This window comes from Macrosteles quadrilineatus, unplaced genomic scaffold (genome assembly GCF_028750875.1).
Source record: "Macrosteles quadrilineatus isolate MER2022 unplaced genomic scaffold, UCM_ALF_1.0 Scaffold_9__3_contigs__length_116548681, whole genome shotgun sequence".
In the NCBI taxonomy this organism is placed as follows: Eukaryota; Metazoa; Arthropoda; class Insecta; order Hemiptera; family Cicadellidae; genus Macrosteles; species Macrosteles quadrilineatus.
Window position 1 is genome coordinate 78357850 of NW_026542602.1, and position 22923 is coordinate 78380772.

Sequence of the window (22923 nt, forward strand, 5' to 3'; positions counted from 1 at the left end):
CCAACCTCTTTTTTTTAAATAAATAAATAAATAAATAACTTGAAGTTTCGGAGTCTACATAATTCGTGTCAGTACAGGATTAATAATACAATATTTAAACAACATATACCTCAAATTTTAATTTTGCGTTATTTTATAGACTTATTTTAATTTTTCCAAATGGCCATCTTGTGATCGCTTTTATTTGCACGTTTAAACACACAACAACTCAGTGTTCGGACATTTGATACCAATGTTCTAACTAGACGAAAGCTGAATCATTTACACCCAATATACTGAATGCTTACTTAGTAAAATTGCATTTCGTTAGTTTGTAGAACATTATTTTGTTTGTTAGGATTATCTGCCAGTTTGTTTATCCTTCGGGATAAACGAAAAAAATTAAAATATAAAATAAATGACTCTGTATTCCAAAATTGAGATGCTGGGATGTTAAAGTAATCCACGAAGATTTCACTGATGGAGAGTAATAGTATTGTTGTGGTTAATCCATGAGCCTATACCTTCAACACCCCCTCCCCCCACCACAAACACATGTTATGTAATCCTATACTTACAAGGAATACCTCTATAGTTCGGCCGCTTAGAAAACGACCTGCGCGCTAATGCTAAACCAATGCTGGAGGAGGTCGTTTTCTAAGCGGCCGACCTATAATGTGTAAGATTGATCCATTCACAGATGTGTTATTTTGGAAGGAATAACATGTCTGGAGAAAGAATGTATAAGGGGTAAATTTTTGTTACGAGGCTTGGCTAAATCACTACTAAATACCATTATATTGCAAATTTGTTGATAACAAGCTAAAGTTCAGTTTTGAATTTGTAAATTAACTTTTTTTCTCAAAGTCATCGGTAAAGCTTCTTACCAAAAGAAATATTCATGCAAGTAAAACATATCAGTAATTTTTATCGAAATTCAAACCAATTACAGTGTTAATTCCAATGCTTAGGGAGTAAGAAAACATGTAAACGCAGCCGATGCTATTTTGTTACTGCTTCAATTATGTCCATTAAAAAAAGAACCTACGGTTGATGATATTTATTTAACAACAACATTCATCGCATAACACTTCGGGAAGGGCTTCGTTTGCAATTATGACACCTAAAAGCTATATTTACTCAGGTGTTAAATAGTCAATATAGTTTACAATAATGAATAATTTACATCAATGGTCGCATGCATGAAAATTACACAGAATATTCCTATTAGAGCACCAAGCAAATAGTTAGTCCTACGCATTGCAACCTGAAAACTAATTCCAAAACGTAATTTTCTAAGGAGAAGCTTAGTAGCTGAGTGTGCAGTTTACAATTTGTTTACAATAAGCAAGTATTCACACGGGTGTGAAATTGTTTGCACGTGGGAAATTCAACAGGAGTTTCAGTGGCTATAAACCAACCCCAGCTTTTATGTAGGTCGTACGCTAAGATTTACCCCATCTTATAATCAATTCCACGACAGGCCAGAGGCTAAAGGGGTGCGCGGGGTTGAAAAGTACGTTAAAGATAGCATAACCAATAACCACAGGCTTGAGATGACAGCTATAGAGCGTTACTGTTTTCGGAGTACCCAAACTCAATGGTAAACCAAACTTTCAGTGGTAATTATTTCATTAGTTTTTGTTTTTAATGGTAAAGAGCTGTAGAAAATGTTATTTTTTTTTCGGTAATATATATTCTCTTAGGACAAGTTTTAATGGTAAGTTTCGGTTTGGCATAAAAACAATATTTATACTTGTGTAATTTGTGCTAACAAACATAGATAAAACATACTCCCTTAGGTTGTTAGTCCCTTTGTGTTGCTTAGTCTATGATAAAAATTTCAAAATTCAACATTTTTTCAGGAATCGGTGTACCTTTAATTTTTAGGTTATTGTCATATTTACAATGCGTATGGAACACCTACCTTACAGTATAAAATAATCAAGCGAAATGTCTTCAATAACTTTAAATATAAAAATTACTATTTTCCACGTTTGACATTATATTACGAAAAGGTTTGTTCAAAAAAATTACACTGATATTGTTTGCTTTATTTATTTGCCGTACTTTTTTACTGAGGTGAAAATGGTAAATGAAACTTTTACATAATATGTAGAAATTCTTCTAGTGATTATATAAAGGGGTTTCTATGATTTTATGTAAAAACCCCTTCTTACTGAATGTAGTAACCGATAATCGTTATTAAAATATATATTTTGAGAATGGCTCTTGTCATCACAGAAAAGAGCAAAGTAAACTGTTTTGTTCTGTTTTAAATTAAACATGTCGAGTGTGACAGGTTGTGTTCAATGTTTGTTTTGTTCTTCAAATAATTTAAAGATCATTATTTGACTAAAAAAAATAATAATAATTGTGAATGATGTTACATATTTGCTTTAATGAAGTGGCAGTTCAACAGTGATGTGTTATAAAACGCATCAATGCTTATGCCACTTTTGATAACTAAATTGATCTTAAATTAGGTATGCATGTGAATTGGCCCGTAATGCTTTTGGCTTACAATGCCATAAACATGATATCAAGACTGTTTTAGATATTAAATTCCCCCTGAGAAAAGGTAGTTTTTTCAACTTTTAAACTCACTATTTAAGTTTTGGTTCTTAAAACATACTTCAATCTGACAGTTTTGAGAATTCCCTTCTGCCCACAAGAAAACTTTGCCTAACTCATTTAGTGAAGGATGAAGTTTTTCACACGTTGTTTTTGCAGAGCGTGGTAAAGAATATTTACAAGATCATGACCACAGACGCACATACTACAGTAACTATTATTTTCATGTTGGATTGTAAATTGACTCAATCACCTGAAAAAAATTGACAATTTATTCTGGTGAACACATTTTTATCAACATACAGTCATACCAAATTTAATCTAGGAAATAAAACGTGTGGATTCCCAGCAGTTTTATCAACAAAGAACTAGCTCGAATATTTTTAAATTTTATTCGGTTGAAATAAATATTTAAATTGATTATAATAAATTGAAAAGAACATTAATACCACCTGTATTTGTGATTTTTTTCTGCCAAACATATTATTTGTGGAATAGTAGTTTATATTGTAAGACGCCTAGAAACGTAGTGGTGTACTGAATGTTTTAAAATTATATCCGTGACTATTTTAATAATAACCACGAATACTAGAAAAATATAATAACCAAAGATCGTTTCAATATTCGAACGGTGGACAGTTTGCGAGTTTAAAGATTGGTCCAATCTCCTTTTTCCGTACTTGTGTCTTATTTACTTAACAGTAAATGAGTTACCATTCCATTTTAACTTGCCAACTAAGAAGAGTTTACCAACACCATCTTCCGATTATAGAATGCCATTAAAAATCAACCAATGTATCGTTTTACAAATTCACATTCAAAATAAGATATATTTCAGCCAGGAGAGAGATTTGCAAAGGTAAAACACATATGTAAGCTTTTGTAATTTTTCCAGAGCTTTTCTTCAATGTTCCAATGCATAAAGGAGTCCCATATGTGACAAGAGAGAATGAAATATGAGTGAATCTCGCAGGAAACAAGTCTGACACTTGGAAAGATGTTTATCTACTTGAATTTAATTCAATTGTAAAGTAAAGACTGCATTTTCATATGTTCCAGTGTAATTTTTTGATTTAATCTAAACAATCCTTTTTAATATTAATATTGATATTAATTTGAGATGGGGGCGCTACGTGTGTATTTTAGCCCAAATATGAGTGAAGGATGAGTGTAGAATGGTGTGTGATGACCTGTGTAGCTTTGTTACTGACTAGGAGCAGCTGTTTCATTAGTCAGGACCATTTTAATGAAATCTAATTATCAAGGACATCTAGGAGTGCAGTTTCGAACCACCAATGTCGAAAGGTGGGATTTGGGGTATTTTTCCTGTCCCCCTTTGGAAAACTCGTGGGACTTGGGAAACATTTCGATTCCGACCAGGGCTGAAAGGGTAACATTTAAGCCAAAGACAAGTAAAAAATATAGTTTGAAAAATTGCAATGGCATTGCAATTAATATGACTCTTGAATATTCTACAGTAGGGTGATGAATTTGGAATCAATAAGACCAGCTCGTGTGCTAAAATATCTTATAAGCTTTCAAACACATTAAGTTCACTTTTTCCATATGATGAAAATGACAAAAATTTCGTTGAGATTGATATGAAATACAGAGAAGTTATGTTAATAGCTACTTTGGTCTAATATTTTCAGCATACTCTTACGTGGAATGCAATAAGGAAACACATAAATCCCTGCGACCGACCAAGGAAACCCCTTAGATACTGAGTTACGGTTTACCTTAAGGCCAAGGTCAGAGAAATAAAATATTTAATATATATATTCAGAAACATTTTACAATATAAACTAAATGATAAAGCCATGAAACAAAACTTAATTTTATCATTATAGAGGATTAGAGTGGCTGGATATATGTGAAATGTGTCGATGAAGTGCGAATACAATGTAATAGATGATTTAAAGTAACCAAACATGTTCGTTAAATCAATATATTTCAGTACAATTCAATAATTATCATAATCAACAAAACGTAAATGTAATATTATTGAAACACAGGAGAGTATGCTGTAGTAGTTTACCAAAAACTTAACCCGTTCCGTGATTTTATTGTAGTTGAAAATTAGGCTCTCGTGTATCATAAAATTGCTGTATACCAGCAAAAGGTTTTTCAATCAAGACTATTTAACTAGAGTTAATTAAAACTAAACAATTAAAACAACCATATAAGTTTATTAAACAGAGTTTTCCAACATACCAAATGTGTATATGAAGAAAGTATTGTTTCACTCATATAAGCCAATGCTTTTGGAAAGTTAGTTACAGTTAGGGGTTATATAGTTCACCCGCCCTGACTGACTTTTAAAGACTGACTGACTGACTGATTATAAGACTGACTGACTTTTTAAACACATTAGTATAGGAAGTATATTTAAAGGATTTGACTATATGATATTCTGGCAAAACCTGTAATACTGTAGTTCTTATCATTGCAACTGCCAAAAAGTATCTATACCAATGTCAGGTGTTTTGGGACCTTAAGCTGGATTTTAATTTCCCATATTTATTTTATACAGAAGTTTCCCCCAGAAGGTCCCGAACTCTAAACACTTGTAACCCCGCACCAATCAAAAAAAAAAATCTATACTTACAGGATACTCGTCGTACTTGACGCCGACCTGGTAGTCAGGGTAGTCGGCGGAGACTGCGGCGGCGGACTTCTTGATCAGGGTGAGGGGCTGCAGGGGCTTACCACTAGAAGAGGGCAGCGCTGTGGCAACTAGCAGGGCGGCCAGACACAGCAGAGGGTGGGACTGGCCCATAGTAGCCTCCACTGTCACACACTGCAACACAATATATACAGTAGCAGGGTGGCCAGACACAGCAGAGGGTGGGACTGGCCCATAGTAGCCTCCACTGTCACACACTGCAACACAATATATACAGTAGCAGGGGGGCCAGACACAGCAGGGTGGGACTGGCCCATAGTAGCCTCCACTGTCACACACTGCAACACAATATATACAGTAGCAGGGCGGCCAGACACAGCAGAGGGTGGGACTGGCCCATAGTAGCCTCCACTGTCACACACTGCAACACAATATATACAGTAGCAGGGCGGCCAGACACAGCAGAGGGTGGGACTGGCCCATAGTAGCCTCCACTGTCACACACTGCAACACAATATATAAAGTAGCAGGGCGGCCAGACACAGCAGAGGGTGGGACTGGCCCATAGTAGCCACCACTGTCACACACTGCAACACAATATATACAGTAGCAGGGCGGCCAGACACAGCAGAGGGTGGGACTGGCCCATAGTAGCCTCCACTGTCACACACTGCAACACAATATATACAGTAGCAGGGCGGCCAGACACAGCAGAGGGTGGGACTGGCCCATAGTAGCCTCCACTGTCACACACTGCAACACAATATATACAGTAGCAGGGCGGCCAGACACAGCAGAGGGTGGGACTGGCCCATAGTAGCCTCCACTGTCACACACTGCAACACAATATATACAGTAGCAGGGCGGCCAGACACAGCAGAGGGTGGGACTGGCCCATAGTAGCCTCCACTGTCACACACTGCAACACAATATATAAAGTAGCAGGGCGGCCAGACACAGCAGAGGGTGGGACTGGCCCATAGTAGCCTCCACTGTCACACACTGCAACACAATATACACAGTAGCAGGGCGGCCAGACACAGCAGAGGGTGGGACTGGCCCATAGTAGCCTCCACTGTCACACACTGCAACACAATATATACAGTAGCAGGGGGGCCAGACACAGCAGGGTGGGACTGGCCCATAGTAGCCTCCACTGTCACACACTGCAACACAATATATACAGTAGCAAGGCGGCCAGACACAGCAGAGGGTGGGACTGGCCCATAGTAGCCTCCACTGTCACACACTGCAACACAATATATACAGTAGCAGGGCGGCCAGACACAGCAGGGTGGGACTGGCCCATAGTAGCCTCCACTGTCACACACTGCAACACAATATATACAGTAGCAGGGCGGCCAGACACAGCAGGGTGGGACTGGCCCATAGTAGCCTCCACTGTCACACACTGCAACACAATATATACAGTAGCAGGGCGGCCAGACACAGCAGGGTGGGACTGGCCCATAGTAGCCTCCACTGTCACACACTGCAACACAATATATACAGTAGCAGGGCGGCCAGACACAGCAGAGGGTGGGACTGGCCCATAGTAGCCTCCACTGTCACACACTGCAACACAATATATACAGTAGCAGGGCGGCCAGACACAGCAGAGGGTGGGACTGGCCCATAGTAGCCTCCACTGTCACACACTGCAACACAATATATACAGTAGCAAGGCGGCCAGACACAGCAGAGGGTGGGACTGGCCCATAGTAGCCTCCACTGTCACACACTGCAACACAATATATACAGTAGCAAGGCGGCCAGACACAGCAGAGGGTGGGACTGGCCCATAGTAGCCTCCACTGTCACACACTGCAACACAATATATACAGTAGCAAGGCGGCCAGACACAGCAGAGGGTGGGACTGGCCCATAGTAGCCTCCACTGTCACACACTGCAACACAATATATACAGTAGCAAGGCGGCCAGACACAGCAGAGGGTGGGACTGGCCCATAGTAGCCTCCACTGTCACACACTGCAACACAATATATACAGTAGCAAGGCGGCCAGACACAGCAGAGGGTGGGACTGGCCCATAGTAGCCTCCACTGTCACACACTGCAACACAATATATACAGTAGCAGGGCGGCCAGACACAGCAGAGGGTGGGACTGGCCCATAGTAGCCTCCACTGTCACACACTGCAACACAATATATACAGTAGCAGGGCGGCCAGACACAGCAGAGGGTGGGACTGGCCCATAGTAGCCTCCACTGTCACACACTGCAACACAATATATACAGTAGCAGGGCGGCCAGACACAGCAGAGGGTGGGACTGGCCCATAGTAGCCTCCACTGTCACACACTGCAACACAATATATACAGTAGCAGGGCGGCCAGACACAGCAGAGGGTGGGACTGGCCCATAGTAGCCTCCACTGTCACACACTGCAACACAATATATACAGTAGCAGGGCGGCCAGACACAGCAGAGGGTGGGACTGGCCCATAGTAGCCTCCACTGTCACACACTGCAACACAATATATACAGTAGCAGGGCGGCCAGACACAGCAGAGGGTGGGACTGGCCCATAGTAGCCTCCACTGTCACACACTGCAACACAATATATACAGTAGCAGGGCGGCCAGACACAGCAGAGGGTGGGACTGGCCCATAGTAGCCTCCACTGTCACACACTGCAACACAATATATACAGTAGCAAGGCGGCCAGACACAGCAGAGGGTGGGACTGGCCCATAGTAGCCTCCACTGTCACACACTGCAACACAATATATACAGTAGCAAGGCGGCCAGACACAGCAGAGGGTGGGACTGGCCCATAGTAGCCTCCACTGTCACACACTGCAACACAATATATACAGTAGCAAGGCGGCCAGACACAGCAGAGGGTGGGACTGGCCCATAGTAGCCTCCACTGTCACACACTGCAACACAATATATACAGTAGCAAGGCGGCCAGACACAGCAGAGGGTGGGACTGGCCCATAGTAGCCTCCACTGTCACACACTGCAACACAATATATACAGTAGCAGGGCGGCCAGACACAGCAGAGGGTGGGACTGGCCCATAGTAGCCTCCACTGTCACACACTGCAACACAATATATACAGTAGCAGGGCGGCCAGACACAGCAGGGTGGGACTGGCCCATAGTAGCCTCCACTGTCACACACTGCAACACAATATATACAGTAGCAGGGCGGCCAGACACAGCCGAGGGTGGGACTGGCCCATAGTAGCCTCCACTGTCACACACTGCAAAAAGATTAATAGAGAAAAAATATTCCTTTTACGATTCTCAATGTATTAGGTTATCGTTCGTTGCTATTTTAGCTAACGTAAAACCACAAATCCATTTACTAATCCATAAGTTTAACTTCTGCAATACTTCTTTAAGTAACTTTAAATGTTAACAATGTACAATTCTCTTCATGTTATCACACTTCGCGAACTTGTTTTTTGTGAAAATGCAATTTTCATCTACTTTAAATGCTTGCGTAAAACGCCCACGTGATGAATGTATTTAAGTTGTAAAGGTTGAAGAAGTGTATCCGTTTAAGATTCCAAACGCGATCGCGTAGAAAGAGAGAGACGTATTGAGGGCTCAGTTGTTTGTATACGCCACATAGACGCCTTTCCTTAGGATAACTGAATTACCTTTCACACAAGAACAATGTTTCCTAAATCATCCATTGTACAAGATTTTCATTTTAGCTCACAGTAAACACTCTTATAGTATCAGGATTGTCAATAGTATCGAGGCGGCTAATGTAGGGGTCCTGGATTCGGTCCAGGAGTCATGGGTTAAAATCCTGATAAATCATCAATGGTTTTTAACAATGAGCAGTCGGTTCACCTAAAAATCGCTTTCCTCATGAAATAACCAACATCTATTCTTCGTTTTCTATATACAAAATAGTGGAGAATTTGTCTTTCAATGAGAAATTTTTTCTTGATGTATAAGCTAGTGACATTACAGGAGAGGGTACTTAAACGCTTTGGGAAAGCGGTCCAAACTCATGTGTGTGTTGTGTGTGTATCGGGAATTGAAACATGTCTCTGCCGCACTGAAGTCTGAGACGCTAACCACGAGGCAACACACCCTCAATGTGTTATGCACAACTTCTCCCGCTTCAGTTTTTTTTATGGTGATGGATTTGATCAAATCGCTCGTTTACATTGTTTTATTAAGGGGTACAATTCCGACCAGTTCACGCCGATTAGGTCGAGAAAAAAAAACATCATCTTGCCGTCACTACCCTGGGTGTGGTACAATCCCACCAAAATAAAGACGAAAAAAATCTAAAACTTAAACCATTAAATATAAGGCCAATAGTGAAAAACACTTAAATAAACTATACTGCATTTTAGTGGTTACAAATAATATCGTTTAGTTTTATCATTATCAAACCATGAGCAACCACGTGGTAAAACTAAGTACTTTTCAAAATGTATATTAATTTCATCAAGAGGCACTCGTGACGTGGGAGCTGCAATATAGAGATATTACTTTTCATTCTTGCTCTTCCAAGGCTTCAGTCTTAGAATAATCCACTCAGTGTTGGAAGATGAGAAAAATAAATCGCGCGCGATGATTCGGTGCTGAGAAACATGCCAGGATCGACAGAGGGGCTTAAAATATCTCAAAACCTATTATCCCTAGGAAACAATATTTTATGTTAACCCCGATCATAAAACATAAAGTTTAGGTTAATATGTAGGATGTTGATTTCGTTGAACAGAATAGTGGTTACAATATAGCAATGTTGATTTGTTTAATGCGGTTAGATTAGACCTAATTACCTTTGCTAGGCTGATATTGAAAAGTTTATATTTGCATAAGAATATCTACTGGATTAACGATTGGCAAATCGTTGAACGATACGTTTATTTAAAGCCAAGGACATTGAAGGGTATTATTTACTCTTTCTTCATTTGTTGATTATTATGCCTCTTAAACCCCCAAAAACCGTTTGGTATTATTTCTTTAACACCTTATTTCTTACAGGAAATGAACTAAACATAGAAATAATTACCATCTTGTAACATTTGAGTTTTCCTTTTGAACGATAGCAAATAAAAATGCCATTCGTATGTCTAATATATGGTTTGATTCAATGTCCTTTAAAAATTACTATTATTTCATGGGAAGTAAAAATGGTTAAAATAGTTTAAACAACACAATAGAGAAAATGTATCATTAGATCTGTGCATAACTACGTGTAACTAAATAATATATGATAACTAATATACGTGGTGATTTTGATATGGATTCACTTACATTTGTGATTGACCTAATAAAAATGTCTTAATTTACTCACATAAGAAATGCCTCCGTACATATTACAACAGTTAGTGGAAAGCACACATGATACATGTAAAATACTCTACTGTTAACTTTTAAGTGCTTGTAAGTAACTTTATGCAAAATACAATGCGCAACTATTCAACTTTTGAGTTGCCAAAAGGTAGTAATGTTGAACACAGTTTTAATGTGTGCAATCCCTGTGAAATCGTTATATTAGTCTTAGATGAATAAATAGCTACATTGATGATTCTAGAAATATTAATGGTTGTTATTATTATAAGTGTTTAACCTTCAAACTTGGATTGGAAATATGCATGCAATAGTTTATTTCATATTGTATACATTTTCGGTAACACGGTAACTATTCAATATGTAATTTCGGTCACCAGCTCCTTTTAAGTTGTTATTCATACTAAAACAATTATTTTTTAACGAAATAAAAACATACACATTATACATATTGAATAGTAAATCTGTCTTTTATTTAATCATCCAACATATTGTTCGCGAATCACAATGTGTGTTCACCAAAAATACGTTTAATTTAGTTTTATTAGACTCCTATTCCTAATTTGCATAGATCTAAATAAATAACATGTTTACTTAATTGGGGGTATTTTGACGTGTATTTGGTTGTTATTGAAACAGTGCGAGTTTAAACCCCTTTATGTTTCATTAATCAATTCTATGTTCACATTATAAAACCTTCATTTCGTGTTCGAAAAAATCTATTTCCATGCATTTACAATAGATGTAAATCAAACTTATTACTTACCCCTAACAGTAATTACAATAAAACACATTCTATTACAGCCACCACATGAGATTTCATTAATACCAATATGCATACCAGGCCAAATTTTAATACAGTCGTAAGTACAGTACCTAGGTGTATAACAATAGTCTAGCGGATGTGTGCACTAAAATAATTCAATCAGGTAAAAAGATTAATTTTTTTACAGATAAATAAAAGTGTGTGTAATCAGCTAGAATAATAAAACAGCAACCCTAGGCTAATAGGGCACCTAAATATTAAACAAACTATTAATTAATTTTCATAGAGCAAACATATGTTAAAGGAATTGTCTCTGGCAGGATAGTGTCACACCAGAATGGGCAAAGTAGCAATACATAACAATTACTGATATAATCTCGGCTCATGGAGGTAAAGCCACGTGAATCCACGGTGGTCGTTTACAGGTTGTAGAATAATCCACGACCAGGTTGAGCTAACCATAATTTAAACATACAATTTCAATTCGGATTCTATGATTTGCAATCACAATTTGTCATAAACATTAAATTACAGTTGTTTATAATGTGTAGCTAAATACTGTAAAAATAATTGAATCTTTTTCATTTCAAGAAATTCATACAAATTTTGAGTAGTTTGTTTTTATTTTACTAGAATTTGTTTTGTTTGTGTGTAAGCTATATGTTTCAATGAAGTCGTAATTTGGGTCACACCCACTAATTAACAGTGGGTGTAAAAAAATCAAGACAGAAGGGATAGCTGTTGTTTTGCACATTGTACATTTGTACATTTGCTTAATATTTATTTTGAGATATTTATGTTTGAACACAATATAAATTTAATATGAACTTGAATATCTATATAAATAGTAAAGTTAACCATAATCAATAGTAACGTAGTAGTAGTAATAATAATAGTACGTATTGTACACAACGTACAATACACAACGTACAATACGTTGTACGTATTGTACGTATTGTTTGTGTGTTGTTGTGAAGTATGTATTGTTGTGTGTTGTTGTACGTAGTAACGTAGTGGTAGTAGTTTAGTAGTAACGTTGTTTTTGTTTTCAATAAAACTTTATCTAATAAATAGCCACATACTGGGCCGCTTGAAAAGACCGTAACATTTTTCTACTTTTACATCAAAGGTTTTTGTTAAGTTATTAAGCCCTAAAATCATAGTTGGTAGTATTTTTTATAACAATTCTAGACTAAAAAGCAATTTTGTATTAATGTAATTTTTGTGTAATTTCTGACATTAGCATGAATTCAAAAACACGTTTGGGTGGAAATTTATTGTAAGCCTATTTGACTATTTCATTAGATATATTTTGAACAAACTATGTTGTCAGTTTAAAGATTTATGCTACGTGAAATATTTATAAGAAACTATTAAGTATACATTTTACACTACAATACAGGGAATTAAATATGGAGCTCTTCAACAATAATTTACAAAGCAAAGAATGTTCACGGACACATTTATTATCACCTACAGGTTACAGTACCCATATGAGAGCGTTACAGTAATTTAGACTAACATAAACATTGTACCCTATATCACTTTGGGAATTTGAATTCGTACGATGTGTGTTGTACGCATCCAAGTGTACAAACCACAGTCAATAATGAGTGTAAAAGTAATTTAAGTTTAAATAAAGATAATATAAACGGGAAAGGATTTAATTTTTATTCCCGATTGTAATGTATAATAAATAACTTATAGCATTTTTCTAGAACATTTTGTACTGAAATCGTCTTACAACTTTAAGAGGGAATAGACACCGTAACATTAAAATAGTATATTTATTTCATCACTAGGGCCTAAAGTGACATTTTTTGACCAGAGGTCAAGTTTTACAATCGAGGCAAAGCCAAGGTCGGAAAATAAGCGAGGGTTAAAAAGACAGTTTTCGCCCATGTGGTGAACTATATTTTTCGTCATATGGCATCATTAATTAACTAACTAAACTAAAAAAATGAAATAATTTGTGTGTAAAGATAACCTCTCAAAACGACTTCCAGCTTGTTTTCAATTCTGCTAATGAAGATAAGCAGCTGTCATTCAATAATTTCGTATATTACGTTTGTGTTATAGTACATTATACCATCGATATATCGAGCGATTGACAACAATAGACAACTTCTTACCTAATAAATAAATCGATGAATAAATTTGGTCAATATAATTGCCACAATCGAAATTTACAACAGATGATTTTTACTCCCTAGAGACCAAAAATGATAAATATGTTACTTTAGACCACCCAACGCCAGCATTAAAAACGGCTGTATTTAATGCAGTATGACGGAAAACATTTCGTAAAATAAAATCTACCCTAATACCATTTTTGAAAACCTTTTATAGGATTAAATGCATTTTTAAAGGGCTTATTTACATTTTTAAGCCACTCCTTAAACATAGTATCCTTAGTTTTGGGTCCACTTTGTGTTTCTTTTCGTCTGACCATATAATGGGATTACGTTACATGGTAACTTAATTACTTTCAGTATAAATTTTACTTTTAATGTTTATGTGTACGAGTGTATACATTTGTTTTGAGCTATACACATTTAAAGATCCTGTGCACTCCATGTCCAGTTCTCATAAAACAAAAGTTATGATATAAAATGTAAACTCTAAACACAGCTTCATTCTTATTCATTTTTTTCACACATATTTGTACCACTGTAAACAGAAGCTATCGGTATTTCCTAACAGCAAAGTATCCTAACACCTTTATATGTTGTGTTGTCCTCAACTAATGTTGTTACAACCTCAAAGGACGTATGAAGTCTCCGAGGTCCCCCAAAGGTTTTTGGGTTTATTTGATTCTTCATGTTCCAATGCCATACTCGCCAGTCATCTAATGTAGTATATACAGTATGTCATCAGAAGGGTAGTTTACATTTAGTTCATCTCAATGCTAAATGTTCATAGAATTTAGTTTATGACTAAATAGCGAACTTGTATATATATATAGAAGTAAACAATATTGTAAGAATGGCTAATGGTAATAGATTTTACCTTAAAATTTGTAAGTTTTGGCTCGATCACAAATACGGTAGAATTGAAGCATAATCGGATGCCATTTTTATTGAGTTATCAATAAGTGATGTGATCAAACGTTGACTTGAGATAGTACCAAGACCAATGTGTGGATCCCTCACGAAAAATGCAACTCGTAATTTAATATCAGCACCATTTGTATGACTTCAAACCCTTTCTAGTCATGGTTAGTATATTACCTAATATTAACAAAATTACGAGTATAGAGTATCTAAAAATATTTCACTTTATAGGATATAAAATGATGGGCAAAAATGAATAATCTGGATGCAAACTGCTTAAATAAACGAAGAGGAAGAGTTTAAGGGATCTCATTCCATTTGGTAATTCGGGCTATCAACTTCACGAAATGTATCTAACTAGGTAAACATTGTAATAAACATGTTCCACAATTCAACAAAAAGTATGACTTGATGGATTATACGTGTGATCGGTGGATTTACACATTAATTAATTACTCTATTTAATCAGATAAATTAATTCAAAGCAATAGTCTGAAAACCAGTCGATAGAAAGATCCGATTGGACAACCTCACCATTAAACAGAGTGACGACATTGCAATGACTTGCATACCAAACATACAATCTACATAGTGCAGTGAAATAATGATGGAAAAGTCGGATTGTTGTTTTAGGAGTAAAATATCTTTCAGTTATTCACTTAATTCCCCCGCTCGAAGTCTAATAGTGCGGAAAATTACAGTTTACAAATCCATAAGTCTGTAGATTGTATTATAATTGAAATTCCTAGTTGCAGCAAACCTTTGAAACCACCCAACTTACAGCTGGGTTATAGTGCTCATGGCTATCAAAAGGTTGCCGGTTCGATTTTTTGTAGATTAAAAAAATACTTTTGGTCCGAATTTATACCCAACTCCTTGATCAGTGGTTCGTGCCAATAAAACAGCTGGTCTTAGTCAGTAATCGAAGTCATAAAGGTGATCTACTCATTCTTCACTCATTCACTCACTCATATTGGGTTAAATACGCCTATTTGAGTCCCCATCTTGATTGTTAATATAATGGTAATAAAAATATTACATAATTTCACTTCACTTGACGCAGTGGGAGTGGAACATGTTGAAAAATGTGCGAATTTTGAGAGTTATATTGAAAAGCTTTTCGCTAATGTTCGTAGACAAATAAACACAAAACAAAGCTAAACTGTGTCATAATCTGTTTGGAAAGTTCCTCCAGAAAGGTAAAAATAATCTTGTGGTTGTTGATGTCCAATTCTCGTTAGGGTTTGTCACTGTGACGTCAGCAAAACACAAAGCCACCCCCGTCATTATTTTGTTATCAGATTTACCAATCGTTCTGAGAACTAACCTTCCTCAATCCTCACTAAAACACCGGAAAATAAAGTTTATGCGTTGTTGTAGCAAAAACAAACACTTCCCGTAAATGCGTCGGTATGTCGAATATTCTTTTTTTCCCTCAGGGTAAAAGAGAATCAGCTGAAACATTTAAAAATTGCCCTGATTGGCTTAAATTTATTTGCCTGATTTTTTTACTATAAATCCTGATATATCAGCTTTGTATTCGATAATTCGATATTTTTAACTTTGACAGGAAATGTTTAATGCTTGCCGTTTACTTACCTAGCTGTATCATCCTGAATAAAATTAGAATTTCTGTACAAAGAATATAGAAGTATTAAATAAATATAGTCTCTAAAGTATCTTTCTGCTTCATATACAATTAATTTGCCATTATCTGTATGGGCTATTAATTAACAGCTGTGTCTAAGGAATGTCGGCCTTAGTCACTAACAAGACTACAACATCGCGCCACTCATCCTACACTCATCTCCATTCATACTTGGCTTAAAATACCTACATTGTATGGTCGCCATTTCATAAAAAAGTATTAAAAGTATTAAAAGTATTAATTTAACTTGGACTCTAAAATATGGCAATTACCCCCAAATATAATATTGTATAATGTTAAAAATATATTTTTATTATTTTATTACCATAAACTGTGGTTTTATTTCCTATCGTTAGCTTTTTTAGATATTATAATTAAATATAATAGCCAAATGTAAAATGTCTCCTGGGTCCTGAATGCTCATCGTTTGGCATTGAACCATAGACCCTCAGGTTTGAAAGTAAACACACACATTTGGCTACCCAATGGGGCTAAAATGTGTATCTAATACTGTAATATACGGTATTATGTGAAATAATAATGTTGTAACAATATTCGTACATAAATGGTGTTGGCTATAAAAAAACTTTGTAGAGCATTTTCAAAATGAATTCAACTATAAAGCATACAAATTGATTCTTTTAAAAAGAAAAATGTACAATAAATATTATACAAATATTAAATACTATGCAGTTTCTCGATCTATTTACATTCCAAAGACCTAGCTAAGGGATAATCTACACGTTAGAGAATTGGAAAACCTCTCCGTTTTCGTTTGAAGAAGAACCGAAACTCCCCAAATAAAAAATCTATAATTTATCATTGACATTTTAACTGAGAGACTGTGTTAAAAATGTAAAAATCTTTTAACGTACAATAGTTGAATTAAGCTATGGACACAGTGCGCTGATGTGATTTACAGATTTTCGTTGAGTACAAATACTTTTTAACCAAGTCAACGAGGACTAAGTAAGTATAGGATCTTTTATGTGCCATCAACAATTACAGTAACAAAAGATAATAGAGAAAATTTATCTTTAACCGGTTGACTTAAGCACACACTTTCAATGGTTCATCAAACTATGCCTTTTTGAAAATAATTGGCTGAACCTGTTACATAACTTCAATACAGAAAAGTCTATTACAATATTTATTGAGAGAGCAATGTTAAGACTTTCTTTATTTAGAGAAAAGGTGTTTGATTACAACTTAAGTTTACCGAGACAAATACAGTGGGTCGAGTACATCAAGCACAGAATGTAAAAACTCTTTTCAATTCTGTGCTATCTATCATATTCCTTTGTGTTTCTGTGATTCTTATCTTGAAAATGTCAACAATGCTGATGAACTGGGAAACATTCATCTGTATTTATGATGTGCGATGACTGTTGATTCAAATGACGATAGAAAAATGTCTTCCAATAATTGTCATTGCTCAATGCAGTTTTCTATAGAAAAAACCTAGAAAGGGTTTTAGTAACGCGAAATCAATTGTCATTTAGATTGAAATCAACGATATAAGATTTAGGAGCGCACTTCACTACCTTCGGGATTTAAAATTTATAAACGATTCATGTATTTTGAAAGACCAATTGAAAATTCTAATTACGACTCCACCAAACTAAAACAAAATAGAAAAATGTGACCGACATAAATTTTTCACTTTATGTAGACAGTGACCTACTTTATGAATTTTTAGCTCAACGTGAATGTAGGATGTGTTAATGAGATGACTCATATAGCATGATTACCAACTAAAATAGCCGGATCTTTTATTAGAATTCCAATAATCAAGTATAACTGAATTCTGTTTTGAGCTATTATAAAGCTACTAATTGTAATTTGAATCGAATTGGCGCCCTTTTGTATAATCTGGCTCTATATCTACGTATACAGCTTTTCAATCGAGTAAAACATTGGTGTTATTATTTATTTAGCTATTTATAAAATTCTATACGATGGCTAAGGAAATGTAGAGGTGTGGTTAAATGCGTATTAATAACAATTCCATTACTGCTTTGTCTATTGATAGGACAGTATTGGTAAGTCAAAGGCATGCCGTGCATAACTCAATTGTAGGTTATGTGTGTCAGTTGCAATACGAACTGAATCATTAAATTTTTCAATTGTCATTTTTTTGTTTCGTTGATACATTTAACAACTATTTCAACCTTTGTAAAAATAATATATTTCAATTAACTTTCCACATATTGTTCCAATAGAAACGTCGGTTTTCTGTCCTAACCACGGATATGAAAACATGTTTTGTAAATATGACTTTTGTAAGTTTTTATCACTTAAATATCAATATGTATTCTATGTTTATCACATACAAATAAAGCAAGTTTTGATGAATTCTAGTTTTTAGCTCTATCAAATTGACCTTTTCTGGTATTTGACATCATAAGGCTGTCAACGTTGGTTAATACCTTAAATGCAAGTTAAAAACTACATGGATTTGCAAAATTAGTTTTTTGGACACCTTTTTTTACTTGAAAATACATTAATGAGTTTAGGTGAAGTATTATATTCCCAAAGTTAACTTTTAACATTGTAATACAGCACATAAAACATATTAAATGAATGTTCAAAATGTTTAAATCAAGTGAAACGTAGAGTAAAAAAATCACCTATATAACAGGAACCCACGATAATCCCCTTAAATTCGACCTTTAAAACAAGGATTGATTGTGTGGCTTGGATTAATTTTCAGTTACATAAGTCTGTAACACTGAGCTTGAAACATGCAGAGAGTGTAGACATACTTAATTTAAATGTCAACACAGTTAATAAGCTTGTTTTTATCAATATGAAAATTCTGTGATAAAAATATATTTTTTGCGTCAAAACTATATCAATCTTAATTTAAAAGTTAACTTACAAAACTAATGTTTCAGTACGTTATGTTGTTTAATTACACGTTTACAAAATTAATGGGGTTTTCAAGGCTTGTATTTATTTACCTCTAAATATTTGGTGAATTAACCGTAAAACTCATATCCAACATTAAACAAAAATGTTATTTTAAATATTTTAGTACATGGTTTGTGACACTTAACGAAAAGAATATACATTTTAACTAGCTGTTTGACTGATCAGGATTATGCGTTGATTTAATTCAAGTAGAGTGGTTCCAAAACACCCATTAAGCTAAAAGGGTTTAGATTTTAAATCACATAATCTAAATACAAACCAACACAAGAAATAAGCAGACTGATCTACAAAAATGTAATATTATAATACACACCTTATAATTAATACCTTCAATAATAGTTTCAATTCACAGGCTCTTTTTCGTGTTTGGTTTAGGTTGATTTGAGTAGTTTTCTCGATGAAAAATATATTATATTTTTTAAACCAGCTTAAGCAAAATATTTTTAACATGTAAAACTACAAAACAAATTAAATATATGTAACTTTTTTAATGTAAAATAAATTATCATTACTCTACAAAATCGTAATTTTAAAAATTATTTTTTTTTATTAATTTCGACGAAGGTAAATACCTATTTTTAATTATTTTTTTTTCATTTAATTACTTACAGGACTTCAGTACTGCACTCATACCTGTTTAAAAGTTCAAAGTGAAAAATAAAAGGTGACACAAAGAAGTTTCCCAGTTAAGCTTTATTTAATTAGTTACTTCTAGGGTTTTATTTTAATGGAATCAAAATTTTCTGTATTTTACTCTAATTATGTATGTACACTCTTTTACAACCTTCCTTCCTCTTACATTCAATGAAATTTCAAGAAATATTTACCTGCAAATAAATTAATGGCATGTGGTATTACATATGGTCGACGGAGGTCACCGGATCATTCACTTGGTGAATTAATACATTGTTGTACAGATATTGTACACTTATGGAACGTGTAATGTATTGTGTACTGTTTAACCAAAATATGTGAAGGGTCGAGTTTTCTTTGGCGTTTTCTATAACTTTATTTTTTGCCACAAAAAACCCTTTCCAGTTTTTTTTTCCATATAAAACGACTACCTAGCCTTCCATGATTTGATATTAGCCAGTTATTAGCCAGGTCATCCAAAGCTCAACGCGCTCACTCTATAATTGACCCTGACATAGGAGAAATACAAATACATTAAATTTAGTCCACATTAGCTCATCCAAACATAACCAGAGAGGAAAAGCGTAACAAAACATGCTTAGAATGAACAATGTGACGACGCAATGGGAAGTCTAAACCCTTCTAAACCTCAGTACCTACTGTAAATGGCATTTGAAAAGTATAAGAATAAGTACATACACTTTTTAAATATATTTAATCATGAATGAGAAACAACCTTTAGTCTGTTTATGATTGGTGTTATGGCTGGTATGACAAGTGTTCGACATCTTCACGCGATGTGTGTAAAAGAACTCGAACTGTTAAAATCCCCGTTTGTACATTGACAGGACATAAATTTACTGTTTTTTGTGTCATGAGTCATTGAAAAGTGCTGTGAACTTGTTTGGGTAACATATAGCCAACAACATAACAATAGCGGCCTTGAAAACATCAATAAACTCTGAAACGACTTCGGTAAATTATAAAACAGCTAGTCAAAGCCCTAAAGTCTTGCGTCTTTAAAAAAGATAGTAACAAAGTTGTATCCACAAAAAAAATTAAAATATAAAACCAGTACTAGAAGTTCTATTGATTTATGTCGACGTGGGATATGAAATTCCGTGTTTGCTTAAAATCCTTCCCTTAAAATCCCTGCATTTATATTTTTTACATGTAAGCGTAAGCAATAATAGTTCTACAAAACGCCTTTGTAAGTTGGGAAAATAATTCAAGACTATCCTCAAAAACAGTTACTTTTAAACTAATATTTAAACAGTTTAATTATAAAACCTGTATCAATCCAACAACATTGTTGATAAATAAAACATTCTCAGTAGAACTATTATTTGTTTTAATGAAGGTATATGATATTTTTAAGTTTTCGGGGCTTGTATTAATGTACTACACAGCAGCAAAGTTGAAGGGTTGTATTACGGAAACACTCTCTTCCCTCGTCCCCTTATTTTCTTCTTATTCATCAACATAAGTGTTTTCTCAAATTAAAAACAGGGTTTAATCCGATTTTAACCTTTTGACCTTTTAACCACTAAAACTAAGAACACATTTTTTTAGGTTTCAAGATTTTCTTTTTAGTGTAACAATATTATTCAAACAATATTTGCAATTTATTTTAATTGCGATTTAATGCACTATACACAAACCATTAGAAAATACCTTTTACTTTTTTTTAGGAAATACCTTTTATCACACTCCATGTTGGCGGAAATGTAACGTACCAAAAAGCTTATTTCACTTGTGATTGTATTCTATGAGAGTGACATAAATGCAGAATAAATACAGCAAACACATGTAAAGTTGGCTGAAAGCTACCACCCATTTTTATTTAAATAATTCACATTTCTTTGGAGTCATCACCTTACTTGTTTTGATTACACCTGTTTTCGTGTTGATAATGGTACCTATGGTTATGCATTTTATTTCGCCACTGTAAAATGTGACTGAGTTTATTTATGATATTCAACAGATTCCGATTTCTGTTTTGTAATCTAAACTGATGGCACTCGATTTCTATAAGCTGAGAATATTGCGGTAGCGGTTTAGAGTCTTTCATAGAGCATTTTCATGGCTGGATTTTCGCCAGGCCCATCTAAATGGAACAATGATTACTAGCAATTTTTAAATAAAAGCCATGGAATCGGTTTTCATTTATATCGTAAAATACCACGTAATTTTATTACAAATATTTGTCGTCTATTTCTTTTTTAAGAATGGGGAAAGATTTTAAATTTTACTTCAACCTTATCGCTATCTTACTTTCGGTGCTAATTTGAACATACCTAGTTTTACTTGTGTAAATTTTGTATGTACACGAAGTATAATATAACTAGTTTGAGATATAAATGTCATAATATCTTGCATAATAGCCATCGGTTATTAAATGCTGGTTAGTTTTGAGGGACACGAAAATTCATAATCTACAGGTCAATCAACAAAGTCAACAGGATGGAATAGTATATTTCGTACCTAGGGCCGAAAATGAGGTTTTGCCGGTTCGAGATAGTTTTAAACGAAACGATCGAGAGCTGCAAAACCATTTCGGTCCGTGGTAAGAACACTATTTGTCACCACACTATACCCTATTGCCACTATTCACCACAATAATAATGCACACTAATAGTCAACACAACTGTAACTTTAAGGTTATGTGAAGAAATAATTTGAGGAATCAGCAAAAATAATAAAAATAGTTGCTAGGCAGCGGTGACAATAAAAAAATTGTATTGCAATGCTATGGATATTTTGTGTATTTAATATGCATTAATGGAAAGTAAGCGGACAGCTGATTTTAGGCCCTAGGGATGTAAAAACCTGCTCGGTCCCCAAATGACGATGACACCTGGCATAGACAGCAATTCGTAGCTTTCGGCCTCCAATAGACGTTAGTAAAACGGCTAAAACTTAGTGCGGTGTATACAAATAATTTAAATTTAAAACCATTAAATTGTATAAAGAAACTTACAGGATTATTTAATGCAATTAAGTCACTACGGTACGTAAACTATGTTTTAAACTGCACCATGAATGCGGTTTGCTTAATGTATTCCTTGCAAAATTTTCTTGATTATTCCAAATAGCAATAGTTTGTGATAACAATAGTCTTTTGGTAACCACTATTCTATGTTTGGTAGAATGTATAATTTTATTGTAAGACGTACACAAAGTTAGAAAACTTTAAACTGGGCCAAGTGTATGTGTCAGGTTTAACGCAATTAACACTAATAACTATAAATATTTTTTAACAATTAGAAAAGCAATAAGATAATGTTTCTAATTATAGATAGGGTTAGATTGGCATAAATGATTTTATATGTACCATGTTCTATAAGAAAAATATCAAGTAAGCAATTTAGATAATCATGATCATGAATAAAGAAAGTTCAACTTATATTCTATT

At 34.9% G+C, this 22923-nt stretch overlaps 1 protein-coding gene across 1 annotated transcript in view; it reads right to left on the bottom strand.

Annotated features, from left to right (window-relative positions):
• LOC129004504 (uncharacterized) overlaps nucleotides 1–22923 on the bottom strand; it is a 51595-nt gene that overhangs the window by 24482 nt on the left and 4190 nt on the right. Inside the window, exon 2 of the mRNA XM_054433113.1 lies at nucleotides 5162–5353. Coding sequence (XP_054289088.1) covers nucleotides 5162–5353 — 192 coding nt within the window. The remainder of the gene's footprint in view (nucleotides 1–5161; nucleotides 5354–22923) is intronic.